We start from the raw sequence: 20,093 nt of genomic DNA on the forward strand, positions 1-20,093 counted from the left end.
ATTAGCTCTCCGGTTGATCCACCAATTCTAATGTCCACCGACGTGGCATGTTACAGTTAGCTACTCACTAGCCATTTGGCTGGACTGTTTTTCCCCATTATTATGTCTGGAAGCGTACACTCCGGCCCGTAACCATTATACGCACATATTCGGTTTCTTAGCAGGAAGTGAAGGAATGCTAACCAGATTACACTGCTTAGGGCTGTTATGGGTTGCCAAGTCCTATAGGGAGAATATTGAGTAGATTTAACTTCACTGTACCCTCACCATTTTTTTTTAAATCATGTGAATGCAGTGTATTTGTCTAGCAAGATTTCCAGATTCCTCTATTGTATTCAAACCTCTAACCTTCTATCCTGCTTACAGATAGATAGATAGATAGATAGATAGATAGATAGATAGATAGATAGATAGATAGATAGATAGATAGATAGATAGATAAAATGTGTATCTGTGGTTATCTATGTTACTATATATATAAAAGTGTGTGTGTTTACGTTCAGGATAGAGTAATTTCCTCTATATAAAAAGCTCTCTTTCCGCTTTCCTTCTGGAATGCATCCGTCACCAAGAACCATTAGTCGAATTTTCGCACTTAGGCGCGTGTTCAAGCATATGCGCCATTAGCAGATATTTTGGGTTCCTACCAAGAAGTAATAGAGGATCCGTTTATACCGAACAGCCAGACCTGTGATTAGACGCTTTAATCAGTACAGTTACAGTGGACACGGAGCGATTACTGACACAAATCCACTTTAAAAGTGACTGAAATGTTTTTGTCAGTGCACAGAGGACTGGAGTGAGAGAGAGAGAGAGAGAGAGAGAGAGAGAGAGAGAGAGAGAGAGAGAGATCACACACATGCAGAAAGTCTGGCAGTAAAGCGTTCACTTTCACATTCACAGCCATTCGTCTGGCAGAGTTTAATCCAGAGTGACTTCCAGGAGAGGCCGAGTCCAGACTCAGCACAGAGCTGAGCAAGAAGCTGCGAAAGATCCTGTAGTGCAGCGACTTCCAGTTTCCACCAAATACACAGAAACTGTGTGTGTGTGTGTGTGTGTGTGTGTGTGTGTGTGTGTGTGTGAGAGGGGAGCACATACTGAAATATTACTTAGATGTGTTATACCCCTCTCTTTAATTACTGTATTTCTTAAACTTTTATAAAAAATTTTGTATGCTTGGTGTTTTTGTTTGTTTATGTATTTATTGATTTTTTTTTTCTTCTTTTCTGCCTCTTCTTTCTTTCTTTCTTTCTTTCTTTCTTTCTTTCTTTCTTTCTTTCTTTCTTTCTTTCTTTCTTTCTTTCTTTCTTTCAAATCAAATCAAATTAAATTAAATCAAATCAAATCAAATTTTATTCATCACATACACATACATACAGGGTACGACATGCAGTGAAATGCTTTATACGACGGTCTGGCAAGAGGGGAATGGGGTGGGGGGAAGAAAAAAGCATCTTTCTTTCTTTCTTTCTTTCTTTCTTTCTTTCTTTGTTGTTCTTAATCTTCATTTTTTAAATGTTGGCTTGTTTCTTTTTTCTTTTCTTCTCTAAAGTATTTGTTTGTTTATTTATTTGTTTATCGGAGGCTGTAGATGCTTTTGCCATTCTAGGAACCCAACCTGAACACCTCTATACTAATCCACACACACACACACACACACACACGCACACACACACACACACACACACACATACTGAACTGTATGAATGGGGTAATGAAGCTGTACTTTAAAAACACAGCACATTTAATCTGAATCTCTTGAGCTCTTTGTAAAGCCCAGTTTCCTCTCTGCTTCCAGCACAAACTCCTGCGCTCCAGATTCTGACGCCTTTTTATTGCGATTGTGGGGAAAAAAAAGCTGTAAAGAATGAAGAAGGAGACGATGCAGCCAGGGCTGCTCAGTGGTTAAGGAGCAACCACAGAATTGACCTTTGACCCTTATATAAACCTACATATATTTACATTTTTATGAGTTTGGACAAACTCAAAATAGTTCTGAAGCTATGATATGCCATGTCGTTGGAAGAGAGGTGTGTGTGTGTGTGTGTGTGTGTGTGTGTGTGTGTGTGTGTGAGAGAGAATTTGTGTGTGTGAGAGTGTGAGTTTGTGTGTGAGAGAGAGCGTTTGTGTGAGAGTGTGTAAGTTTGTGTGAGTTTGTGTGTGAGTTTGTGTTTGTGATTGTGAGTGTGTTTGAGTGTGTGTGTGTGTGTGTGTGTGTGTGTGTGTGTGTGTGTGATTGTTGTTCCAGGTGTTTCTTACCCTCCAGCTCTTCTGCTTGCACTCTAGTTGAATTCGTCGCTTTTGTGACTGAGGCGTTTTCATTTCCGACGCACAGCTTTCGCCCTTTTGTCTTTTACAAATTGATGGGAGCGTTCTTCCTTACTGGGCTGTCTCTCTATTTCTCTCTCTCTCTCTCTCACACACACACACACACACACACACACACACACACACACATTCTCTCTTTTCATTCGTATTCTCTGACATAAAGCCAAGCAAGCTTGTGACGTGGTAGCATCTTGAAGCACCAGAAAGCTGTGGAGGGCAGTCCATTCTCACTCTGAGTGTGTGTGTGTGTGTGTGTGTGTGTGTGTGTGTGTGTGTGTGTGTGTGTGTGAGTGAGTGTATACAGTGGTAGATGATGTACACTAACCATGTACTTTAGTAAAGGAAAGCTACGCTCGGTAATATATGACTCCAGTAAAAGTAAATGTGTCCCTTTAAACTTTCACTTGAGTAAAACAACTATACAACAACTATAATGTTCCTATTATCATTTTTATTACATTATCATATTTTATTAATTTTATTGCTTAATCAACTCAGTTAATGTGAAAAGACTCTTATTATGAAATTATTCTCAACACACTGATTTATTAATAGAATGATATTAATGAGTCAAACACTGATTCTTATCTATTACAATATAATCATGAGCCCAAAACCTTCCCAACTTCTTAAAAAAAATCACACAGTCTGAAGTTTCTTCATCATTTATTCCTCTTTAAATGTTCTGCTTGCTGTTGAACTGATGCTGAACTGTATGTTGGTGATCAGTAGATACACCAAGCGCCTATCAGAACACGTTTAAAACCGAGCGTGCGCTCGAACTCGATTGGTGGATTGTTGCGTGTTTGACCTGTTAAGTTTTTATCATGAATAAAAAGACTGATTTCACAAAATGTAGTTGAGTAAAAAATGCTTGTTTGCGTTCAGCTGAAATCTTATGCGAGTCGTTTTAGTATGGGGGTGGGGGGCTGGGTGTATGATAGGGGGGTTATAAAGGTTTTTGTAGCTTTAAAAGTGAAAAAAAACTCCAAGACATTTTAGGTTACTATCAGTGAACATTAACCACGTGAGCACAAATGCACATCAAATCCTTTTTACATACCCGAATGTGAAAGCGCATGATGAAGCCAGTGCCTCTGATTGCACAGTGGCTACAAGAAGAAAACCACTTGGCAGTGTAAAACATGACAAGGAAACATCCAAATACATGTAGGGTCTCAATTACAGAGGACCACGTGAGACAGACCAAATCGAACTACAACGTTTTCCATTAAACTCGTAAAAATACGAAAGAAAAAAGAAAAGTATGACGCCAATGAAAGAGCTGAAAGAGGGCCAAAAAAAGGACAAAATGGCTTCTGAACATCGAACGAACCGTGCCACGATTGTGGCGTATCCAAAATTCTCCAATAACAGCTCAGACTTCGCAGCATGTCAGCGCTTTCATACTCTTTTCCACTCTCCTTTTAAGCCATTACTTTTATCCAAACTGAAGGGCTAGGGTTAGTTCATACCATTCATAGTATTTTTTTGCTTTCTTTTCACAAAAGGTTTCATTTCATATTAATATTTATATGATGTCATGTCATTATGATGTCAAGGTGCTTTATACTTGTCACATGTAGGAAGCTGGGATCAGAGCACAGGGTCAGCCATGATACAGCAGACTCCCAGAGCACACAAGGGCCTTGCTCAAGGGGCCCCAAGAGTGGCAGGCGATTAATAACCCAGAGCCTGTGATCTTTATGACCTCCTCCAGACCAAAGATCCCCCAATAGATCCAAATCCACACCATGATACACATATCTATCCTGAAATTTTAGCACCAGAGAGATGATTATTACATTATTGGGCGGTTAAAAGCTTCATATGTTTTAAAACTAAGCGATTTGGTAGCTTTCATTACATTTAAATTGACATTTAAATAAAACAAAATCTTGTCCAGAGTGGTGCTTTGAAGACTGTATCAATAAATACATCAATAATGCTTTACTAGGATGCAAACTTAAGATACCATCAGCTTAAATCTCTGTTAGGAGGATTTTTTTTGCATAAATAAATACATACATACATTGGAAGGTCGCAAGTTTGAATCCCATCATCACCAAGCTGCCATTGCTGGGGGCTTGAGCCTTAAGTCTCTATGTATAAGGGCATCTGCCAAATGCCATAAATGCAAATGTCTCATGGGGAGGTGGTAGTTTAGTGGTTGAGGCATTGACTCAGAAGGTCATGAGTTCAAATCCCAGCCACACTAAGCTGCCACTCATAGGCCGCTTAGCAAGTCCCTTACCCTTCAACTGCTCCGTTGTATGAATGAGATAAATGTATGTCGCTCTGCCAAATGCCATTAATGTAAATGTGAATGATTGAAGATTGGCAGTGACTCAGATGTTCGGACATCTACAGGAAGTTCATTGCAGTGCAGTGTGAGGAGCGATAGAGCTTTGATTTCTCTGAGGTAAAAACAACACAATTCACGTGGACCTCCAAGATACGACCAATCAGAACAGGAACAGGTTATTTGTCCAGTTCAGGACAATCACAGTTCATTCGGTTATGATGTTGAGTTCTGGTTGGAAGGTTTTGAGTTCAAATCCAAGCACCACCAAGCTGCCACTGCTACGCCTTTGAGCTCGGCCCTTAACCGTCAGCTGCTCAGTTATTATTCACTCTGCATACGGACGTCAGCCAAATGCCGTAAATTTTAGAGTGTGTAGCTTTGGAACCGAAAAAAAGCACGATTTTTACGTCCGTAATGTAATAACGCCTGGAGACTTCCACCAAAAACACTAAGCGCACCTTTTAGTGTGGAATCTTCTAGCTGCTAATCCAGACACTCAGCCTCACCTAACCTCGTTCTCATGGTGTCTTCCTGCTCCTCACTCACTCCTTTAAGTATAAACACTCACACTCACTCACACTCACTTTGTTATCAAGCCTGTTCTTTCTCTGCCTTTCCACTATATATGTGTGGGAGTGTGGGTCTGTGTCTGTCTGTGTGTGTGTGTGTGTGTGTGTGTGTGTGTGTGTGTGTGTGTACTTACGTGTAGCTTGCGGTAATTCACTTTTACAGTCCTATAATTAAAACCCGGCCACATGGTGTGATCCTGTGTGTGTGTGTGTGTGTGTGTGTGTGTGTGTGTGTGTGTGTGTTTGTCGGATTGTTATCAGTGTGATCTTTGTACCGAAAACGCCTGTTAGGTACACAAAGTGAATTCGTCTGTTTCGTGAATGGATTGTCTTTTTGGCATTTGTGAATGGATGCGGGGGCCTTGTGCTGATCGTGTGTGTGTGTGTGTGTGTGTGTGTGTGTGTGTGTGTGTGTGTGTGTGTGAGAACTTTGTGAATTTAATATTATAAATTCCTTCTTGTTCGAAAAATCTTGACTGTAATAGTTCCCATAATTCCAGACTCTCTGTGTATGAGCTTTGGATGTTGCAGGTTTGAAGGGGCGGGGCTTAGGAGGAACGATAAACCGAATTGGGGCAGGAATGTTACTTGCTAGCTGATTCGCTTCCATTCACTTTGCATCAGCGCAAAACTAAAGAAGCCCAACATCGGACCGGGTGTCGATTTATTATTTTTTTCTTTACTAAGAAAAAAAAAGTGCATTTTCTTTACTTTTTTATAAAACATACAATTTTGTATGCCACATGAAAATGTTATTACACTGTAGGAATGTTAAATAGCATCTGACAGTATGGGATGAATGTGAAGAAGAGAGAGAAAGAAGGAAAGTGGTGAGGGAGGGGAATAGAGGAGGAGGGGTAGAGAGGGAAAAGGAAGCTTGTGCTTGATTTGCATAAAGTACAGGGCACGGTGCCCACTGGAGGAGAAGGGTTGGCACTCGGCCCTGCAGACTTGCACAGGAGGAAGAAAATAATGAAAGAAAGACAACAAGAGAGTGAGAGAAAGAAAGAAAAAGAGAGAGTATGTATGAGAGCGACAATCAAGGACGAGGTTGACGGAGAAGGAGGGGCCGAAATGGGCGGGAAAGTCATAGAAAAGTGAAAAGAAGGAGAAAGTGGCAAGTGTGCTTCGTAAGAGTATGTTGTTTTTTTTCAGAAGGGAGTTTTATTAGTTCCTCAGCAGCAAAGCTGGAAAGGTGGTACGGCTCGGACACGTCGCGCTGTTAGTTTTCCTGTACCTCATTTCATTGGCTGGTCTTTGAGTTGATGAGTTCACTTCATTAGGCGGTGTGTGGTGCCCGGCTGCTGCTTTCACCATTTCAGCGCCAGTGCCAGGGTGCCTCCTGAACCTCCAGTGACCGGCTTCCAGGATCTAGGCCTCATTCTGTGTCTGTCTTGGCAGTTCAAATTCAGCTTTAGCGGCTGTGATTTGAAATGGTCCCAATACAAATTTTGGTGGACAAAATGCACTTTTCCATGAAACACTTTAAATCCTGTGGACCCCCAAATTTTCAGGCGGGTTTGTTTTATGTGTACAATCTTATTTATATAGATTAGATTAGATTAGATTAGATTAGATTAGATTAGATTCAACTTTGTCTTTGCACATGTTGCGGTACAAGGCAACGAAATGCAGTTAGCATCTAAACAGTAGCGGTGTAAAATATTTACATATGGAACACGTTGGTAAGGCTGATATTTGATAGATGTAAATAAATAATGGCAGATGAATGAATAATATGTAATGAATAATATGAATATAAATAAACAGTGCAAGGAAAGGGGGTTATATAAAAACAAGTACAATGGTCATGGAGAGTGCAGTGAAGAAGATAGTGTATACTGTCTTTATGATAAAGTGAAATACATTCATATTCTTGTGTTTGATTTCGTATTTGATTTCTATATGACCATAATAATAATAAGTATAATAGCTGTAATAATGAGGAGTTTCCATTGATTTCAACCGTTGTAACAATAAAGGGCGTGCTAAATACGTGTTAAAAATCATCAGCCCAAAAGGACCTTATCGTAGCGGACTGGTGTGGACTGCACGCAAGTGTGAGTGTGTGTGCTTTGTGTTCGTGTGTAAACGTGAGGGTCTAGCAAATTAAACAAACTAATAATAAACAACTTGTAGCTACAATTAGATGCAAATTCTATATTGTTTGTAAAATCTTGACTGTAATAGTTTCCAGAATTGTTTATTTTCTGTGTATTTGCATAATAATTACGAGTTTTAGTGGATCCACTAAAATCCACTAAAACTCGTAATTATTATGCTGCAAATACATAATACCATGTATTTTATATATATATATATATATATATATATATATATATATATATATATATATATATATATATATATATAGATAAAGATAGATATAGATATAGATATATAGATATGTGTGTGTGTATATGTGTGTAGATAAATAGATAGATAGATAGATAGATAGATAGATAGATAGATAGATAGATAGATAGATAGATAGATAGATAGATAGATAGATAGATAGATAGATAAAAAAGATTATAAAGATTATAAAGATTATAAAATATAATTTATAATTGACAGATAAATTAAATAACTTAAATGACACCTAAAGCTCTACGCTCCACCCTCTTTAGATGACACTTTTGATAATGTAGCCTAAAATATTAATTACTGGCTGATCACGACGGCTAACACGAAGTCTAATTAACCTTGTGTGTGTGTGTGTGTGTGTGTGTGTGTGTGTGTGTGTGTGTGTGTGTTGTGTAAATATGATCAGGATCATCAGTTCTAATGAATAGAAGAATATCCTTTATTTGTCATAAATACATTACAGCACAGTAATAATCTGTTTTTGATCAGAAGTTGGGGTCAGAGCACAGGGTCAGCTATTGTACGGTGCCCCTGGAGCACAGAGTGGCAGCCTGGTATTACCAGAGCTTCAACCCCCAACCTTCAAATCAGTAATTCAGTTATCCTTATTTAATATTATTCATAATTATTAATGAATGTATGCAGTGTTTAATTAAAGTAGAAAATGCATTAGTTTGTATTAGTTTTGTTTTAAAAATTTATTAACCAAATGCAAAAAAAAAAAAAAAAAATTTTAGGAAAACCATGGAGAAAAAAAAAGGGGGGAAAAACCCAGGAGAAATAAATGCTGGGTTTCATTTTGAGGTCACTGTTTTATATATAACGAATAAAATTAGAAAAAAAAAATAGTAAAAAAAATATATAAATATAAAAAATATAAATATTATATAAAAATAAGATGTATTTACATAATATTAATATTCATTAAAATAAAAATACATTTATGCATTTCAAGAGAAATAAAAAATATGAACTGCGCATGTGCATCATTTTTATTTCGGATTGCACCAAACTGTTTGCAGAAGCGTGTTATTGATTCCAGTATTGTTGACCCGACATTTTGTTCATTTCTTTTTTTAATTGAACAGCTACTTAAATCGGGTCAAAGAGAATAGTATTAAACCTAATGAATGGTTTATTATTTTCTCGGGTGGATAAAGATGACAGATGAACCACTTCAGGCTTGTTTATTGCCATACGGCCTTTTTACGGGAGCAAGCTGTCGGCTATATATAAATATATATGTATTTTTTATGTCGTTTTTTATTTAATTAAAAAAATGGATGTGGAGAAGTGTTTATGCATCAATCTGTTAGAAATATAGGCTCAATAAATAACTGCAAATAGTGTCTTATGGCTGTGATATTTTAATAGCTTTGATTTCGGGTTAGTTTCCAAAATATTTTTTTATTATTATTTATTTTATTTGCAATTATTTTATTGTCTTTGGATGAAAAATAATCTTTGGAAAAAAAATGTAATATAGGTAAATATAAACTTTGTTCTTGCGTGTGTGTGTGTAAAAAAAAAAGACACGTTTTATTAATGTTTTATTTGAAATAGCCCTGTAATAATAAATGGACAGCTGAGCACGTGCGCTGCGGTGGACTTGGCCGAGCGCGTTCTCGCGCAATTCGGCTCGCGCTCCTTCCCTGAGCAGCGTCAACACATTTTTTGGGAGTGAAACGAAAAGAAAAACAAAAAACAAACAAAAGAAAATTGTTTTATTTTCAGCCAACAAGGCCGAACACGTGTTTATTTTGCTTGTTTTTGTCAATCATACAGAGGCTTTTAGATTGTGTAACGAAAAATATTGGCGGTGTTTTTTTTATTTTGTTTTGTTTTGTGTAAAGAAGGATATAAAAGTTTAAACCAGACTTTTAGGCCTGATTTGATATTCATTTTTAATAAATACATTATTTTAGAGCGGTTTTAATGGTGCCCACATTCCCATGTCCTTCATGTGGCCCGTTACAGCTACTGTACCGTTACCCGACCGTTACTTTATACATTCAAACAAGTAACGGTTTAAATATTCATCAATATTAGTGATTATTAGTGATAATTAGTGATAATTAGTAAACACTAGTAATCATAGAGAGGTTAATAAAGGATGTTAAATGTCTTGAAAGTTCGATCTATACATTGTTACCTCACAAGACACCTGAAAGAAACCTGAAGAGACCCCCCAAAAATGCACATTCTTAATGGGAAAAATATGAACTAATATAAGATTTTTGTTTTTCACTCATTATTTATGACTAGAGAATGATGAATATTCATCCTCTGGTCAAACTCAATCTAAGAGCCCAAGGAGGTCTGTTGGAAATATTCTTTTGAGCACCATGATCACTTATTACTTTCATAACATGACATATGAGGCAATTTGCTTTGAATTCGATGAAGTAAATATTATTTTCTGACAGAAGGGCACTAAATAAGTGACATTTCCGTTGTTAAAATGCAGAATGTGAGCAGTAAAAGTAAAAACGTATTTGCTCAAAAGACTCAGTAAAAAATGTGTAGCAGTGAATAGAGTGAAAAACCCTGGTTTTCACCTCACCACCATGATTCATTTACATTTCTCGTAAGAGAAACCACACACACACACACACACACACACACACACACACACGTTTGTCTTACATTAATGTTACACCTATACCTGAGACTAAATCCAACCTTTACCTCTGTAATTAAAAGGAAATTGTGTAAATGGTAATATTACAACAACAACAACATTTAGTCTCCACTAAAACAATAAAACAAGCTGCAAACACACACACACACACACACACACACACACACACACACACACTGAAGAATATTTTTCATACTGACTATTTTTAATTCAGTATTGTATTTAGTCCCTCTAATGCTCTAAAGAAGGCAACTGTGTGTGTGTGTGTGTGTGTGTGTGTGTATATATGTTGTGTATGTTCTCTTACGATAAAGTACATAAAGTACTTTATACTCTATAAATTACGTTATGCATAAGAATTATTATCTCTGCAATTATTGAAATATTCAAAACACACACACACACACACACACACACACACACACACACACTGAAGAATATTGTTCATACTGACTATTTTTAATTCAGTATTGTATTTGGTCCCTCTAATGCTCTAAAGAAGGTAAAAGTGTGTGTGTGTGTGTGTGTGTGTGTGTGTGTGTGTGTGTGTGTGTGTGTGTGTGTTGTGTATGTTCTCCTAACCATAAAGTACTTTGTACACTATAAATTACGTAATGCATAAGAATGATCATCTCTGCAATGATTGAAATATTAAACACACACACACACACACACACACACACACACTATGCATGAACACACGTTTATTTCTTTATCAATATTTATAGAGTTTTTTTCTGCCATAGCTGCACTGACGGAAAAGTTTAATCGCAAGTTCACAAGCTAGGGTCAGCTATTATAAAGCACCCCTGGAGTATAGAGTGTTAAGGGCCTCGCTCAAGGGCCCAGGAGTGGCAGCTTGGCAATATCAGGGCTTAAACCCCCCGACCAGTAACCCAGCACCTTAACCACTGAGCTACTATTAGTGTATTGTATCATATCACAATATCGTCATGTGAACTGTCCTGGAATATTGATACTGTCTCATATATATATATATAAACACATGCCTCTTAGCTCTTTCAAACTTTCCATGTCATTTCATCAACCGATCGTGATGTTGTAATTAAATAAGATCACCGGTGAGTTGTTTTTTTTCTTCACTTTAAACCCGAGATGCGATTCGGCGGCGCCCGGATGCTACGGCATATGCCGCTTAAACTCATCGTGGGGGATTTATCTCTGATTTAGACCAGGTCTCCTGATTCGAGTCTTACGATAGCAGTTTGTGTGTCTCCGTAAAGCGGATTATCAGGTCACGGACGACGGAGATTTGCACTTTCCGCACTCAGGTGGTCAACAAAACAGACTGTGTGGAATTACATTATTAAAATGGAGATTTTGAGAGACCATTGTTGTAGATTTGCGCTATCACAGGATTTTTGAAAACTTTTCATTCCTCGAAACTTGTACACGGGATCCTGCGGCCGAAATGGAATTCAGATCCTAAGGACTAGTTTGACATTCAGAACAAAAACATACCTGTACGTGTTTGTGTGCACAGTTCTCTGGGGTCCGGTAAATATCACGTCCATCGGCCGGGCCTTGCGTGTCGAGTATTTGTTGTGTGTGGAGCGAGTGTGAACGTGGTGGTGTTGGTGAGGAGTATTTGTCTGTGTGTCTCCTTTGTTTGTGTGGTGGTTCTGAAGGCAGCTGCTGGTTTGGAGGGTCTGTAGGGATTTCAGCCCTGTGTGTTCACACACTGTTCCCATGCCAAGGCTTGAGAGGGAGAGAGAGAGAGAGAGAGAATGGAGGGGGATTAAGGAAGGGAAGGAGAAAGGGGAACGATATGGAGATGGATGAACCCGGTTAGAGTAAAGAAGACTGGGATCGACGGATAAGAACGAGTTTTGGGAGAGCGATGATGATGATGATGATGGAGAGTGTGTTCGGTAACGGATATGGATATGAGGAACAAGAAGGCGGGGTTTGAATACATTTCGAGGCGTCTGATTGGCTAGTGTGGAATTAATGATCTCTGGACACGGAACTTGTTAATTTGGCAAAAGTGAAGAGCCGTCCCACTGACTGATTCGCATACTACGCTTGCTTCCTCTCTCTCTCTCTCTCTCTCTCTCTCTCTCTCTCTCTCTCTGTCGCTTTCTATCTCTCCCTCCATCCCTCCCTCTATCTCCCACCCCCCCTCTCCCACCCATTCAGGCCTCGAAGCGTGCGTATTGGTTGAGCATATTGGGAGACTCTGTGCCAAATAGGTGGGTTCAGCCCGGTGCTGGCACACTTTTGGGGCGATGGTTAGGAAAAGAACGTAGGGAGAGAGGGAGCGATTCGGAGAGAAAAAAAAAGGAGAAAGGGAAGCATCGGTCAGGTTTGCCAGCGCTCTCTCTCTCTCGCACGCTCTTCCAACAGCGATTCGGTCCTCTGTTGTGTTTTTTTTTTTTCTGTCTTCATTCGCTATCTCGCTTTTTACCCCCCCCCCCAACCCTTGCTCGCTTTCGTCTTCTTCTCTCTCTCTCTCTCTCTCTCTCTCTCTCTCTCTCTCTCTCTTTTCGATTTCAATATCCCCGAATGCAGAGCATACAGATCTGTCACTTGCTACTTTGCCAAACGATTTTTCCTACTTAACACATTTTTCTGATTATATTTATCATCTAAGAATGTTTTTTTTATTTAATTTTTTTTGCACACAATATTTTTCCTGTGTGTGATAGCAAAAAAAATGTAGTTTTTACCCCAAAGCTTCCCTTTTGCAGTTTGGCATATTACATTTTTTTCCTCTTCTAACACATTCCCTCAAGGCAAATTGAGTTTGTTGATTTGTTTTTTTTTCTTGTCTTAGTGTCATATTTTTTTACATTTATTTCTCCGGGTAGCGAGAATTAGGACATGTTCTGTTGACTGAAGCGAGGACAGGACCCGGTCTGCTTTTTCTCTCTCCTTTTTTTTTTGTTTGTTTATGCTGAAGTTTATGATGAAAGTGCAAAATGGTAACTATCGACGTTTTCTGACCTTTTTTTTGGTGTGTGTGCGTGTGTTGCATGTGTTTGTTTGGTGATTGTGCAGTGTTGGAATTAGTGCTCTATGTTTTCTATTTTAAAAAAAGTACCCGATTAGTATAAAAAAGAAAAAACAACAACAAAATAAGATCTTACAATTTAAACGTGATTTTACGATTTTGTTTTAAATTAAGGATTTAATGGAATTAGAAATGCAAGAATTTAACTGAACATAGAGAATACAAGTAAATTCAATGTAATTAAAGCATAGAATTAATATAACGTTATCTTTATAGTGAAGCCTGATTGGTTTAAATAAAATATTTAGTTCATAACAAATTTTTTTTACATTTATTTTTTGTTCTGATATAATCCAAGCTTAAATTCCTGCCATTTTGATATTTACAAACATGTTTATTTTTGAAATTTTTTAAAAAATGTGTATTTGATTACGAAATTCAAGTTTTGTTCTTCCAATTTCCCTGCATTTTCCCCAGAGTGCTGAAAATATATAGACTAATATTCAGTGTTTTTGAGATCAGAGCCACCCAGAGTAAGTGTTCATGCTGTTGCGTATGTGTGTGTGTGTGTGTGTGTGTGTGTATGTGTGTGTGTAGCCCAGCGCCTCTTACGCACACGCACAAGGCTCTCTTTCGCCAGACCGTTCGTTCGAGCCGTGCTCTCGTCCTTTCTCTGTCTCTTTGCTTTCCTTCGTCTTCCATGCAGCACGATGTTAACTCCATCTCCCCCTCTCTCGCTTTGTTCCCCTCTGCCCTTCTTCCCTGCTCCTCCTCCTCCATCATCCAGGATGAGTTCCACCCGTTCATCGAGGCGCTCCTGCCGCACGTGCGCGCCTTCTCGTACACCTGGTTCAACCTGCAGGCACGCAAGCGCAAGTACTTCAAGAAGCACGAGAAGCGCATGTCCAAGGACGAGGAGCGCGCGGTGAAGGACGAGCTGCTGGGCGAGAAGCCCGAGATCAAGCAGAAGTGGGCGTCCCGCCTCCTCGCCAAACTGCGCAAGGACATCCGGCCCGAGTTCCGCGAAGACTTCGTGCTCAGCGTGACGGGCAAGAAGCAGCCCTGCTGCGTGCTCTCCAACCCGGACCAGAAAGGCAAGATGAGGCGCATCGATTGTCTGAGGCAGGCCGACAAGGTGTGGAGGCTCGACCTGGTCATGGTGATCCTGTTCAAAGGCAGCCCGCTGGAGAGCACGGACGGAGAGCGGCTCGTCAAATCACCGCAGTGCTCCAACCACAGCCTGTGCGTCCAACCGCACCACATCGGCGTCTCGGTCAAAGAGCTCGACCTCTACCTGGCCTACTTCGTCCACTCGCCAGGTCAGTGCAGGACACACCCACGCACAAGCACTGACCAAGTCTTTTTCAATCTCGACACACTCTCTGTACTACATCTACACACACACACACACACACACACACACACACACACACACACACACACTGCAGGCCAAAAGTGTCATGCCATGGCTATCCATGTATGTTTTTATTATCGCAACGTCTAAACCAAATTCGTTGTGCTCTTCTGATACATTATACATAAACACACAAAGAAAAAAAACAAACACAAATACACAACAGGCTAATTATCAGCCACACAATATATTTTAATTGTTAGCGTAATTTTTCTCTGTATTACACAGAAGTCTTGTTTAGGAATTACATTTAATAATATGACAAAAATCTCATCTGATGTCGTCATGTGACCTCTTGTTCCTTTACAAATTCTGGGATTTGTTTATTCATTTGTTTGTTTGTGTATTTATTTAAGATGTTATTACGTCAGAGGGGGAAAAATCGGAAAGACATTTACACAACAAAGTTACACAAGCGATCATGATTTACATTCTTCAAACTCTCTCTCTCTCTCTCTCTCTCTCTCTCTCTCATATATATATATAGAGAGAGAGAGAGAGAGAGAGAGAGAGAGAGAGAGAGAGAGAGAGAGAGAGAGAGAGATGTTTTTATAAGTAAAGTTTTTATTTCAGATTTTCTTTTTATAGATCACTTTTAGAGATTAGACAGAACTCACACCCCCTTAAACACACACCTTGTAATATTAAAATTACTGCGATTCTGAAAATAACACTCATTTCACACAAAAAAAGAACAGTGTAAAGACACAGGAATTCATGTAAAACCACAAAACGACGGGAGCAGTATAATGACGCGTCTAGAACTGTTCTGAGTTTGTTGATGAGGCTTTAAAAAGCATGCCGTGTGTGTGTGTGTGTGTGTGTGTGTGTCAGAGAGAGAAAGAGAGAGAGAGAGAGAGAGAGAGAGAGAGAGAGCATTCTGTTGTAATTGGCTTAATACCGCTATGTTGTGTGTAGTAAGTGGCCGGTCTCCCAGTCACAGTCCGCTGTCTCATTGGCAGTGTATTTTAGAACTGTGTGTGTGTGTGTGTGTGTGTGTGTGTGTGTGTGTGTGTGTGTGTGTGTATAGGCATTGGTGTGGTGCACTCTCAATTATTCACTGCCAAATATCACTGCTCATGTTCACCACCATGTCTACAGTGTCAGGTTTTTGCTTCCAGTGTCATTCGTGTGTGTGTGTGTGTGTGTGTGTGTGTGTGTGTGTGTTTGAGAGTTTGTATTTTTATCTGACAATCACCTTTAATATCATAATAAACAGGTGTTCATTCATCAGCACTCCGAGATCTTTTTCCTACGTCTTTATTATTAATAAAATCGAACCCTTTATTAAATTTCTATCACACAGCTGGAAGAACAGTCATGTGACAGCAGCAGATATATGACCCACATGGTGATATTGTATTCTGTAGTTTACTTTTCTGAAAAATATTCGGTCTGTATGGTTTAAACTGGAGGCGAACGATACGTGATTTTCATATTCTTCCATCATAGTTATTTAGCGGAGGTGAAATCTGGAGCCTGGAAGATCAGATTATAAAGAAGTGCATCATAAAGCTTACATAATGGCTCTGTCTCATTACACACATTTTGCTCTGTTATTTAATCCTATACACTTGATTTCCTCATTGGACACAACAGGTTCGATGTGTTTCTCTTTATTTGTTGTTGAATTTCTAAAAGAAAAAAGAGAGAAACGTTTCTCAACCTATGCAGATGAGAATGAGATCCAAATCTAGAAATGCCTCTGTATTTTTTAACTAAAGCAGTTTTTTATTAACAATGCACAAGGATATTACATATTATTTTTATTTCATATGTTCTTGTCTAAATATATATATAAAAAAATCTAAAATGAATGCAAGTTCTCTTTACATGTACACATTTCTATTCATAAGTTTAGATTTTTTCTCCCTGATACCTGACAGTTTTTTGCTGCTGTATTATATTCAGTTCAATTAATTTTTATTTGTAGAGCAATTTAAACAGCTTGTTAAAATGCTCAATAATGCTCCGAACCACTCAATAATATTTCAGACTAAACATTAATACTCCAGACCGCGCTCAATAATACTCCAGACTGAACAATAATACTCCAGACTGAATAATAATACTCCAGACCGTGCTCAATAATACTCCAGACTGCTCAATAATACTCCAGACTGCTCAATAATACTCCAGACCGCTCAATAATACTCCAGACTGCTCAATAATACTCCAGACCGCTCAATAATACTCCAGACTGCTCAATCATACTCCAGACTGCTCAATAATACTCCAGACTGTTTAATCATACTCCAGACTGCTCAATAATACTCCAGACTGCTCAATAATACTCCAGACCGTGCTCAATAATACTCCAGACTGCTCAATAATACTCCAGACTGCTCAATAATACTCCAGACTGCTCAATAATACTCCAGACCGCTCAATAATACTCCAGACTGCTCAATAATACCCCAGACCGCTCAGTAATACTCCAGACTGCTAAATCATACTCCAGACTGCTCAATAATACTCCAGACCGCTCAATAATACTCCAGACTGCTCAATCATACTCCAGACTGCTCAATAATACTCCAGACTGTTTAATCATACTCCAGACTGCTCAATAATACTCCAGACTGCTCAATAATACTCCAGACCGTGCTCAATAATACTCCAGACTGCTCAATAATACTCCAGACCGCTCAATAATACGCCAGACTGCTCAATAATACTCCAGACCGCTCAATAATACTCCAGACTGCTCAATAATACTCCAGACTGCTCAATAATACTCCAGACCGCTCAATAATACTCCAGACTGCTCAATAATACTCCAGACCGCTCAGTAATACTCCAGACTGCTAAATCATACTCCAGACTGCTCAATAATACTCCAGACCGCTCAATAATACTCCAGACCGTGCTCAATAATACTCCAGACTGCTCAATAATACTCCAGACTGCTCAATAATACTCCAGACTGCTCAATAATACTCCAGACCGCTCAATAATACTCCAGACTGCTCAATAATACCCCAGACCGCTCAGTAATACTCCAGACTGCTAAATCATACTCCAGACTGCTCAATAATACTCCAGACCGCTCAATAATACTCCAGACTGCTCAATCATACTCCAGACTGCTCAATAATACTCCAGACTGTTTAATCATACTCCAGACTGCTCAATAATACTCCAGACTGCTCAATAATACTCCAGACCGTGCTCAATAATACTCCAGACTGCTCAATAATACTCCAGACCGCTCAATAATACGCCAGACTGCTCAATAATACTCCAGACCGCTCAATAATACTCAGACTGCTCAATAATACTCCAGACTGCTCAATAATACTCCAGACCGCTCAATAATACTCCAGACTGCTCAATAATACTCCAGACCGCTCAGTAATACTCCAGACTGCTAAATCATACTCCAGACTGCTCAATAATACTCCAGACTGCTCAATAATACTCCAGACTGCTCAATCATACTCCAGACTGCTCAATAATACTCCAGACTGTTTAATCATACTCCAGACTGCTCAATAATACTCCAGACTGCTCAATAATACTCCAGACTGCTCAATAATACTCCAGACTGCTTAATCATACTCCAGACTGCTCACTCATACTCCAGACCGCTCAGTAATACTCCAGACTGCTCAATTATACTCCAGACCACTTTATAATGCTCCATACTGCTCAGTAATCCCATAATGCTAAATTAAGTGTCTGCTTCTCAATAATGCTGAACACTGCTCAGTAATGCTCAGTAATGTTTAATAATGCTCCATTCTGCCCAATAATGCACGAATAATGCCCCAGATTGATCAGTATTGCTCCGTACATCTCAATTATGTTCACTACTGCTCTACATCGCTAGACTGTATGTATACCGTATATATACAAAACACGACAAAATTTACAGGCATGATCAAGCCGGGTTAATTTAACTTATTTAAAAAATAATAATATTGTATAGAGAGATTGTAAGAGATACAACTTTGGCCGTTATTGTGTCCCAAATATCTCATGTGTACTGGATTTCATTTAACATTTCCCAGCATGTCTGCCATTTTTTCTGTCTTTCTCAAACACACACACACACACACACACACACACACACACACACACACACACACACACACACACACACACACACACACCATGTTTGTGCCCGACAGGGCTGGCCACTGCGCTGCCCGTTCGCAAAGTTAGCCCTTGCAGCGCTCTGTTATCTTATCGCCGCTAATCCAGTGTGTCCCTGCTGCTTTTATCGGCCTCCAAATAGCCGCGGCCGAGCCCAGCACCCCGCGGGAAGCCATGTGGGAATCCAGAACCGCCGCTGGCACGTCGTGTCAACACACCTCCCTAATGTACACACACACACACACACACACACACACACACACATGCAGGCTGTATTTCTAGGCCTTCTCCCTCTATATACGTCTGTGTAGAAATAATCATGTAGCGTGTGTGGGTTTACATATATATATATATATGTATGACAGACAGCTGATGAAGGATTTGATTTGGCCGTTAACGTCTGGCCCGTAAGACACCGCAGCCAGGATCACACCGTGCATTTCGTTTTTCCTCCACGGCTTCGTTTAATCCAAAAATAATTTGTTTATTCAGCAAACGAGCCTGAATGTTGTGGAGAAAAAGAAAAGAGCGGTGTGTTTATTTTTTTTGTCCTCCCTTGTCTGTGTGTGTGTGTGTGTGTGTGTGTGTGTGTGTGTGTGTGTGTGTGTGTGTGTTTCACAGAGCAAGTTGGTTACTTTTATTTGTTTTTCAGGCTCCGCTCTTTGTCCTTGTGATTATTGCTTTTGTAAACATTTTGTTTAGCGCCGCTAAACGCTGCCTTCATTGTCAGTCTCGCGTAGTGAGCGCTCCTTTTGTGTGCCAGAGAGAGAGAGAGAGAGAGAGAGAGAGAGAGAGAGAGAGAGAGAGAGAGAGGCAGGGAGCTGTGAGTACAATAGTTCTGGTTGGCACAACCTCAGGGCTATTGGTGTGGGAAGATGCTTCTTACTTGTGTGTGTGTGTGTGTGTGTGTGTGTGTGTGTGTGTGTGTGTGTGTGGGCGTGTGTTGCATCATGGTCTTGCCATGAGCAAACAGGCCCAGCCATGTTCCTCACTTTAATAGTGTACACTTTTGTCCCAGCAGAAGCACAAACAAAGCCGTTAATTTACAATTGTTTGAAATAAGGTGTTAAAAATAACTGAAAGAGAGCATGTTAATGTGTGTGTGTGTGTGTGTGTGTGTGTAGGGTGTGTGTAATGTGCATGGCTTAGAAGGACCGATGCTAAACCACTTCAGATTTGATCCTGATGCTTTACTCTTACATTTGAGCTTATTATAGAAGTAGAGCGATGAGTTATTGAATCACAATCTGTTCCTGATTCGTACTCATTCAGTCAGACAGAAAAGTCGTAAAAATGTCGTCCCTGAACGCTTTTGCGATCTGAAATCATGAAATCAGTTTATGCTCATTCATCACACTATAAGGAGGCCAGGCAAAATCTCTGGAAGACAATGACAT

At 39.4% G+C, this 20,093-nt stretch overlaps 1 protein-coding gene across 5 annotated transcripts in view; it reads left to right on the plus strand.

The window, feature by feature from the left end:
* The window catches only part of nfixa (nuclear factor I/Xa), a 126,536-nt gene that overhangs the window by 34,016 nt on the left and 72,427 nt on the right, over positions 1–20,093 (plus strand). For 4 of the 5 annotated variants that reach the window (XM_046838294.1, XM_046838293.1, XM_046838290.1 and 1 more), the window contains one exon: positions 13,972–14,503. In XM_046838294.1, coding sequence (XP_046694250.1) covers positions 13,972–14,503 — 532 coding nt within the window. Of the gene's footprint in view, positions 1–12,753; positions 13,156–13,971; positions 14,504–20,093 lie in introns of those variants that run through there. The other variant, XM_046838292.1, reaches the window with a different exon arrangement.

The sequence above is a fragment of the Silurus meridionalis genome, chromosome 24 (assembly GCF_014805685.1).
Source record: "Silurus meridionalis isolate SWU-2019-XX chromosome 24, ASM1480568v1, whole genome shotgun sequence".
NCBI classification, from domain to species: domain Eukaryota; kingdom Metazoa; phylum Chordata; class Actinopteri; order Siluriformes; family Siluridae; genus Silurus; species Silurus meridionalis.